Below are 9,779 nucleotides of genomic sequence, written 5' to 3'. Positions count from 1 at the left end.
CTTTGTTTATCAAGCGTTGCCCAAAGATTCAACCTTAGGACCTTCATTTTCAAACCACATGGAAATGGGTCCCTTGACCACTGTCCTTTGTCATTCAATAGCAAGTCTAGCTAAAATATGTACAATTTTTACATTAATAACTGGCTTCTCCATATAAATACATGAGAATTCTATTTCTATATGCTGTAATCTAAACAAAATATCATTAAACTTGTTTAATTTCACATCTGACAACAGAATGAAACCCCTTTGTTAATGTAAGTAGCAACTAGAAATTTAAAGAACAATGATATGTCAAGGAGTTGATATCCTATCATCAATCAATGCAGGTTTTTTAACTGAGTAATAATGGTAGTGCTACGAATTTCATCTTTTGGACCACATTTGATTGAAGCCCAGCAATATAGCTATTATCTATCATGAAGTTATGATTAGCCCAAATTCTTTATACAAATCAAATGGGTACAATTGTACAAAATGTCATAAAAGACCAATTCTTCCAAGAAGAGTCAAATTGGTCAATAACAATGGATTAATAACTAGGTTGGAGTCGTACAGTAGTGTCAAAACTAGAAAGTGGCTATATAATCTACAGTCTCAAAATGAAAATGGCATAAAATTTGGGCAATGTGGATGAAGGGTTGTAGTCATATTGTCAGTTATGTCAAGCATGGCATGAAAGAGTGAGTGAGCTCACCTCTATTAGCTCCAAAGTTTTTAAGTTCAACACAACTTCAAGTAAGTCAGCAAAAAATTCATTTTAGTTGAGTCAATATTGTAGCTAAACCTCAGTGACCTCCAGTGCTATTTAAAAAGAAGTAAAAAATGGGAAACAAAATGTTTTATTACTACTGCTATATTGATAAGAGGGTCATTCCTAAATGACTCCAAAAAGTAGTAAGTTGTGATACTAATCAAAGTGTAAATGGATTCTTTCAACATTTGATGCAGCCCACATGACTAATTTTCAAATCAGAATCTTTTTTTAGTTAACAAAGGCTTTTTGCCCTTTTCAATTATTATATCTTAGCAAGAGATACAGCAGCATGGGGATTAGAGAAAAAATATTCATACATATCAAAATAGTTTAGTTGATTGGAAGAGGAGCACCATTCCATTCCTTGAGGCAATCCAACATTGGATCAATGAGCTTTCCCTGAGACATAGCTGTGAACACCTTGTCAAAATCCTCACCAGAAGACCTGGTCTTTTCCCCAGTCAGCAATCCAGTCCCTAACTCTTCCCTCACAAACTTGTATAACGGATATGATCTGCATTCCTTAATCCTATTTGCAATTGCTGGATTTCCACTCTCAAACGCAACTCTTGCACTCTCTACCTCTTTTGGCAAGACGGATTTCACTTCTTCCTCGAAAGCTACAATCTTTTGGAAGATAGATGTGCTTTCATTCTTCTCAATATCGCCATTTGTCAATGCATGTTCAACAAGTACTTGCCTCAGTTTTTGCATCAATGGATAGGTAGCACTGCAGGGGTCATCAACATAGGTAAATACGTGTTCCCGATCAACCACGTTGAGCAAATCCTTTGCACAAAATCTGGATGGGTGAAGCTCTCCATTAACACCAGTTGTTAGAACTCTTTTAGCCACTTGGCTTACAGTGTTCTTGACAGCAGTCTTCAAATTTTCCTCCAAATGCCTCAAATCAATAGCTTGGCATAGTGCTATAAAAAATGTGGAAGACATGAGCTTCAAAATATCAACAGCTTCTTCTGTTTTCCTTGAAGAGATCAATCCCAATGAGTTCACATCTTGATTGTGCTGCTCAGCACTTTGGACATGGGTAGTAACTGGATTTGCCAGATATTGAAGTTCGGAACAATAGGACGCCATGGCAATTTCAGCCCCCTTGAAACTATAATCCAAACTTGGATCCCTACTAGCATAAAGATTTGATGGCAACCCATTGTTGTAATAATCATTGACAAGCTCAGAAAATTGTGCAAACATGAGTTTTCCTATGGCTGCAATGGCCAAACGTGTGTTGTCCATAGACACACCAATTGGGGTCCCCTGGAAGTTACCGCCATGCAAGGCCTTGTTCCTTGAAACATCAATCAAAGGGTTATCATTTACTGAGTTAATCTCCCTCTCAATTGACTTGGTAGAGTATCTGATAACTTCAATTTGTGGGCCAAGCCATTGAGGAGAAGTTCTGAGAGCATAGCGATCTTGTTTAGGCTTCTGCAGGGGATCTATTTCATGTAACCTTTGAGATTCTTTCACATAAGCACTTCCATCTAAAATGTGTTCCATAATAGCTGCAGCTTCAATTTGGCCAGGATGGTGCTTCAATTTGTGTGTCAAATGGTCGGTAAATTCAGGCTTTCCCTGCATTACTTCCGCGAAAATTGCTGATAAGATTTCTGACAGAAGAGTTAGAAGGTTGGCCTCAAAAAGAACCATAGAAGCCAAGCCAGAACCAACAGCTGTGCCATTCACAAGAGCAAGGCCTTCTTTTGGCTGTAACTCAAAGAACCCGGAATTGATACCAGCTAGTTGGAAGGCTTGAGCAGCATCAAGGGATTCACCAGAGGGTCCAACGGCTTTAGAATTGGGGCGGCCAGTTAGCAATCCAGCAATGTAGGATAGAGGGACTAGATCACCGGAAGCAGTGATTGTACCGCGAAGTGGCAAGACAGGAGTGATGTTATGGTTGAGGAGCTTGGCCATGGCCTCCAGGACTTCAAATCTAATGCCAGAGTACCCTTGGAGAAGGGTGTTGATCCTCACTAGCATTGCAGCTCTTGTTGCTGAGTGAGACAATGTGTGGCATGTATCTGTTCCATTGCCAAATATTCCAGCGTTCAAAAATCTGCAACAACAACATTCATCATTTTAGATTAGCCATGATAAAATGATCAATTCATAAATTTTGAAACCAAAAATACTCACTATGGTATTAAAATAGATGGGGGTGATTATTAAAATTAAATGACATGGATTTTAATGAAACAAAATAAATAGAACACTATTCTTCAAATTTCTCTAGCACCTAAAATATATTTAGGTTGGCAAGAAGGTGAGATCAAATTTTAAAAATTAAAAATTTTGAGTTCAAATTTTAGGGGTAATTGGAATTAATAAAGGTGTGGAAGAAATCCTTCTAAAATTGGAGGAAATTCTATCCTTTTAGTAAAAAAAATTGGAGGAAAATTTAGATGAATAATATTTTTTTTTTTGAAAACACTTAAATTTATTTTGAGAGAGTGAGTATAAAGGAAAAAAAAAAATTAACCATGATATGATGATTGCCCTTCATAAAATATGATTAAATTAAATTATTAATTTTTTCACCCTAAACAACTGTGCTATGATTAATTAATTAAAAACTATCATAACACAATTAAAAGTCTAACCAAACCCTCAACGGTTTTTGTGCCAAACAAGAGCTCAACAATTTACCCCAAAAAAGAAACATGGGGTTTCTGATTTGGTTAGGTGACCAATAATATCAAACATTCCTGACTCTTAAATATTCCATTGACATTTTCAATTTTTCATAGTTAAATTAGCATTTTTGAGTTAATAATAATAATAAATATATTAATTAGTTTTTTTTATATCATTTGTTTGTATATTATATATATATTTATATAAAAATAGCATTTTTATTTAATTAATATTTATATTAATTTTGTAATTAATTAATTCAATTAATAAAGTTTCATATATAAGAAGAAATTCTATAATAAAAAATGAGAGGTGCTACGTCCACAATATTTTTACAATATTTTTACAACAAATCATAGGTGGTTAGTTGTTATTGGTTCAAATTTGAACCTAACACTAAAATTATTTTTTTGCCCCAACAATAACAACCAGTAACATCCTGCCACTTAGGATTTGTTGTAAAAATATTGTGGACATATTATTTCTCATAAAAAATATATCATATTTTTGAAATTACTTTTACTGACACCACCGCTCTCCCGTGTCAACTCACAAATACAGCACCTAACTCAACTCGGCCGAGTCAACTCAGCCACCAAAAGAGTAGTATATAAAAAGTTATAGCTGCTCACCTAATCAACTCGGTCTGAAGAGCTCCACCTTGCTTGGTTCGCCTATGCGAAGTAGCACCAAACCCAGTAGTGACACCATAGCTATCTTTACCAGACGCCATGCTCTCCATGACCCAGTCACTGCTAGCCTTCACGCCAGCCCTTTTTGACTCGGAAAGTTCCACCTCGACTCCTCCTCGTGACGACTCACTCATGGCTATAGCAGCCACCTGTGCTATCGTCAAGTTCTCACCTCCGAGCTTCACCAATGGCTTCCTGAACTCGGCCACCATGCGCTTCACCTCGTCTAAATGAGACCCTTTGAGTGACTCAGCAGCCACACCCCAACTCAGCGAGTCGTGACGACTAATGCAAAGACCCTCCTCATCACCACTACTGCTTTTGTTAACGTTGGTTCCCATGGTGAATGAATGACCCAATTGAAAGAGAAAAACAATGGCAAAGAAAAAAAAAACTGAGTTTGAGAATTATTGGAAATCTTGCTTTGGTTTGTGAGGATTTCCTGGTTTGTGAAGAAGGGTTTGTGAGGCTTATATAGATGGCAACATGGCATGGAGTGTTTGAATTGTCATTCAATGTCGTGGCATAGTTTTTTTTTTGGTAGGTAAGCTTTAAGGAATGGAATACCACAAAGGTGGTGGCTCAGTGAGGGACCCACGGGGGTTGGTTGGAACTTAATTTTGATCATAGGATTGTTATATCTATCCCACTGTTGAGAGCTCGCAACGTGGCACCACTAGATGAATGTTTAGTCTTTATTTGACTGGGCCCAGGTTGGGTCGATTTGTAATAGAAAGGGTAAAAGTTGTTGCACACGTCATATAGTTTTACACACAAGCCGCACAAGACAAATTATATCAGCTGAAATTACTAGTAAAGTCTCTGATGAAGTCTTGATCTAATGATAAGGAGTTATCATTAAAAGTGAATGTTATAATTTAAAATTCTCTAAATGAAAAAAATTGAAATCGTTCGTTCAAGACATGATTTGATAGTTAACATCGCCATAACATAAATCATGACAAGTTACCAAATTAGACCTATCTTATTATTGAATTGGGAAAAGTTAACGCATACCCATATATTGGTTTATGAAATATATTTAGAAATTTTTTATAGAAAAAGAAACAAAAGAAACAATTGATTTTTTTTACTACTTTCATAGAAATATAAAAAGTTGTATCAAAACTTTTTTTTTTTTTTTTTACTATTCTTACTTTGTAGAGATTTAAGGCTTTTTAATATATATATATATATATAATGAGACATTTAGAAAAAAAAAAAAAAGCAATAATTTTTTTTCTATTATTTGATTTCTTTCAGACCATGGTAATGAAAATGGTTAAATTGTTTACCAAAAAAGAAAATGGTTAAATTGAAATGGTTGGTGGAGATTGAAAATATTGAACTCTCAATTAGGTTCTGATAGATCCTCAGCCCCAACAAATAAAAGTACCTTGTACGCTAAATTGATCATGGTTCACTCGCCAGTTAAAAGGTTCTTATTATATTCTGTATAAAGGATAGGATAAAAGTAAATCACTTTTTCTTTCAACTGTTAATTGAAGAATATTCGCATTTATAACCTGACTGTAAATTAAGGAATAAATTCGATATTAAGGTGATTGGCTTGCATACTATTGCTAGTTTTACTATAAAATGTTATAATTTGATGTGATAATAAATATAATTTGAGACAGTGAGTCACTTTAACAAAAATTAAAATAAACATTTAAATTAGAATTTATTCGAGTGGAGTTTATGGTGTGCCATTGTGCCATAAGTTATAACTATTTTCTCTCTCACTTGTGTGTATGTTCATTTCTCAAAAAAAAAAAAAAAAAATTAAATTACTCTTTTACAATTAGTGACACATCGGTCTATAAAATTAATTATACCCTATCATCACTCAAAGAAAAAGAAAGCCTCGTTAGAAAAAAAATCTAATTTAATCTAATCTATCTAAAACTATTAATAATAATGGGTTCCAGTTAGCTCAATGATAAAATCTCTGATGGTTAAATAAGAGACCTGAGGTTCAATCTCTGCCTAGATTAAAAATCAATTGATATCTTGGTCCAATGATAAAGAGAGCGGATGCCATAGGTTGAAACTCTCTAAAAAAAATCTAAAACTATTAATCATAGTTGTCAATATCATACAATATGATACGTACTGTGTCTCATATCGTGTACAAATTAAAAGTTATATATTGTAAAGACATATCGTAAGTGCTCATAAATCGTTTGATACATAGGTGCACATCATATAAGTCATATCGTATCGTTAAATTGTACATATCTACAATACATAGACATGTGGATATATGGTTTTATTTGATCTAAATAAGTTTTTATACTTTTTTTTAATACAAAATCATTGGATTACTTGATTGAGTCCAATAAAATAATATGTCCATGGGTTTTTTTCCCTTATTTTCTTTCTCCTACAAAATGTGGACTACACACTTGACATATTGCTTTCATATTTGCAAATTTCTTTTTTTATTCTATGAATAATGTATTAAATGAAAATATAATTATTTTTATTTTGTTATTATTTTTATAAGTCTAAGTAACTAGAATGCCAAGAAAGAGTTATTAGAATAAAAAAACAGTAAAAAAGATAGTAAATGTTGATGATGATGAAGAACATGTCAATGAATAAATAATTTGCAAGATGATGAACATGATGTTAACATATTATTACATCTGAGTTTAATCAAATAATTATTTTTGAAAACTGAGTTTAATCAATTTGAGTGTGTATGTTATAAACATATGTGAATTTGATTTATTTAGTTAATTTTACTAAATATTATTAAATAAGTAATGATTAAATGGTCATTAGTTAAATATATATATGTATATCTATAATTATTTTAATAATTTTATTAGGTATTTGTTTATCTTACGATGCAATACACGACAAAAAAAATACGAAATCGATTCAAGTTTTAACAACTTCTTCTATATGTTTGGTGTGTTTGCTTCTTCTATAAACTGACTTGTGGCTATTCATCTAAAATTAATTGGACAAATAATGCCACGTGGCAAGCAATGGTTTGTACACATTATATTTATGAACTCGTGTAATGTGTCAAAAAATGTAAATACATCTTTAATGTAGAATATTTAATATATCCTTAAATCACTCTTAGAAACCGAAATTTTAAGAGGAATTAAATGTGCAGTTTTTTTTTTTGATAGGAATTAAATGTGCAGGTTGTCGTTTTCAAAAAAACAAAAGTGCAGGTTGTGCATCATAAATAGCACCATAATTGGTATTAAAAAAAAACAATAAATGAAAGTTTCGAGAAAATTAATAAAGCCTATTGATCATTGCCATAAATGATAAATGAAAGTTTAAAAAAAGAAAAAGAAAAAAAAGGAAAGGCTGTAATTATAATTATTTGGTTGTCTAATATATGTTAGTTGTAAAAGTTTTTTATTTTATTTAAATTCTTATACTATTTTCGTTTCTCTCCCCCATAACTTATTATATTATGTTACCTGCATATCCTCCCGTTTTGGCCATCTCTACTCTTATGTCTGATTATTTTGTAGAAAACTCTTTCCATACGTGTTTTTGGATGTCCATTAAATTAGATTATGTTTTTTTTTTTTTTGGTTTCCCACAATGTTTCTCAAAGTTTTCAACCAGAGATTAATCACTGTTCACGTCGGGTAGGCCCACAATAGGGTAAAGCGCTGGCCTAGGAAATTCTTTTTCAAAGTGCAAGTAGCAGGACTCGAACTAGGTAGCACACCCAATTGAGTCCAGTACAAACACCTTGAGACCAAGAGCCCAACCAACTCGGCCAACCCCTGGGTTAGATTATGTTAATATGTTGTCTTCTTGTACAATTAAGAGGACCAAGCTCTTATTTATTTTTTGGTGATAGTTAATGAAAATTTTTTATGTACTTCCGAAGTATGGTGAAATGATATTCCCTCATTTCATATTGGATTTAGATTAGATCTAGTATTCAGTGACATTGGACTCGTTAGGATTGTGACACGTATCTATTTTAGGACATGTGTCATCATCATCTGACCATGCATAGTGGACTCCCTTTCATATTTATAATGGACTCCACCATGAATTTAATGAATGGACCCTATCATAAATGTGAGGAAAAAAAAATACCATTTGCCATGCTCCAAAAGTACCTATGAATTACTCTAGGGTAAATTACAAAGTTGGTTTTTATCCTTTATACTATATCTCAATTTAGTCCCTAACTTTTTAATTGTGTCAATTTAATCCATAACCTTTTTAATGTTATGTCAATTTGGTCTCTGCCGTTATCTTTTGGATAGAAAAAACTAATGTGCCAAATGAAATAATAAAAATTGATTTTTCATGCCACATTAACTGCAAACTATACAACCGCATCATATTAAAAAAAAAAAACCAAGTCACAAGAAGATATGGAAATTATAAGATGGTGTGGATGGGTTTGCAGCTAGAGATAGGAGGTGCCAAAAAGCCGATTGGGTAGCTAAACTTTAATACCCAGTAAGACAGGATGCAAAGTAGAGCAACAAGGTTGTCAATTGGGATTGTTTGCTGTTTGAGATTGGGCATAATACTTTCTGCTATGTAGTGATATTCCCTATTGTTTGTGATCTATATTTGTAAATGTCTATATGATTCGAATGAATTAATATTAGTATTGTCTTAGATTTTTATATTGTTATATTTAACAATGATTAATATTAACAGATTTGAAAAGTTGTTTTCAATGTTTTTTTATTTAAAATTATAATCTTACTGGGTAATAGGTCTAAAGAAGGGAGACGGTGTTGGATTATTTTCTTTGGAATCTTGAAGCTTGCATCAATGGGTCTTTCATGCTTAGGTGATGGTGGAAATGTTGGAGAGAGAGGTGAGGTGAGGAAAAGAAGATGAGGAAATTACACAGATTAAGTGGGCTTTTTTTCTTAATTTAAGTTTTTTTTTTTTTAAATTTTTTCTTTTTAATCTGACATGACAGTATAGTTACTAGTTGATGCAGCATGGAAAATCATTTTTTATTATTCCGTTTGACACATTAGCTTTTCTCATCCAATGGATAACAACAATGATTAAATTAACATAATATTAAAAAGGTTAGGGACCAAATAGAAATATGCTGTGTAAAGGATATGAATCAAATTGAGATATGTTGTAAAGGATAATGATCAGCTTTGTAATTTGCCCAAGTCTATTAACATACTAGTACCCCTCTTAACTTTATTATGATAAATAGCAATTTCCATAAAGGACCATTATATATTTTAATTGAGTTTACATTTGGTCCGGTCTTGGCGTAAAACCAAGAGTTTACGCCTCCAATAAGATAGTGACATGTTAGCATTTTATTAAAAGATGAATACAAACATTCACACACAATACCTGCTCACAATATCATATCTAAAATAATAATAAAAAAATAAAAACAAACAAAACAAAATCCAGTCCTCCTCTCCCGTTCAAACCAGATCTCCACTCCACTCTGCCTCACAAACCATCGGAATCACCATGGATCGAAATTCGTGGTGGAGCTTTATTACTACGCCATTACATGAGCCACAAACAGTGACTCTCAAACCCAAAATCATCTCATCTCTCTCTTCGAAATTATTCAAAATGATCAAAACCATAACCTTAAACTCCCACTCATCAGAGGCTTAGTGAGGGTCTATAAGGTGACCTGAAAAAAACGTTGCATCCATCAGATCTCGAAC

The 9,779-nt window shown here is 33.0% G+C and overlaps 1 protein-coding gene across 1 annotated transcript; it reads right to left on the bottom strand.

The window, feature by feature from the left end:
• Positions 1 to 826: 826 nt before the first annotated feature.
• On the bottom strand, positions 827 to 4,563 carry LOC142611029 (phenylalanine ammonia-lyase-like). Its single transcript, XM_075783034.1, has 2 exons — positions 4,048 to 4,563; positions 827 to 2,837 (listed from the first exon to the last, which is right to left on the bottom strand). The coding sequence occupies exons 1-2, from the start codon at positions 4,446 to 4,448 to the stop codon at positions 1,088 to 1,090; spliced, it is 2,151 nt and encodes a 716-aa protein (XP_075639149.1). The 5' UTR covers positions 4,449 to 4,563; the 3' UTR covers positions 827 to 1,087.
• Positions 4,564 to 9,779: the final 5,216 nt, after the last annotated feature.

The sequence above is a fragment of the Castanea sativa genome, chromosome 9 (assembly GCF_040712315.1).
Source record: "Castanea sativa cultivar Marrone di Chiusa Pesio chromosome 9, ASM4071231v1".
NCBI lineage: Eukaryota > Viridiplantae > Streptophyta > Magnoliopsida > Fagales > Fagaceae > Castanea > Castanea sativa.
This window is presented reverse-complemented; position numbering and strand designations above follow the sequence as displayed.

What these genes read in the sequence shown, in the direction of transcription:
- LOC142611029 (XM_075783034.1), bottom strand. Translation starts at nt 4,448, where the DNA reads ATGGGAACCAACGTTAACAAAAGCAGTAGTGGTGATGAGGAGGGTCTT. An exon ending in CTTCAGACCGAGTTGATTAG is followed by an intron (nt 2,838 to 4,047) that starts GTGAGCAGCTAT and finishes TTGTTGTTGCAG; the next exon opens with ATTTTTGAACGCTGGAATAT.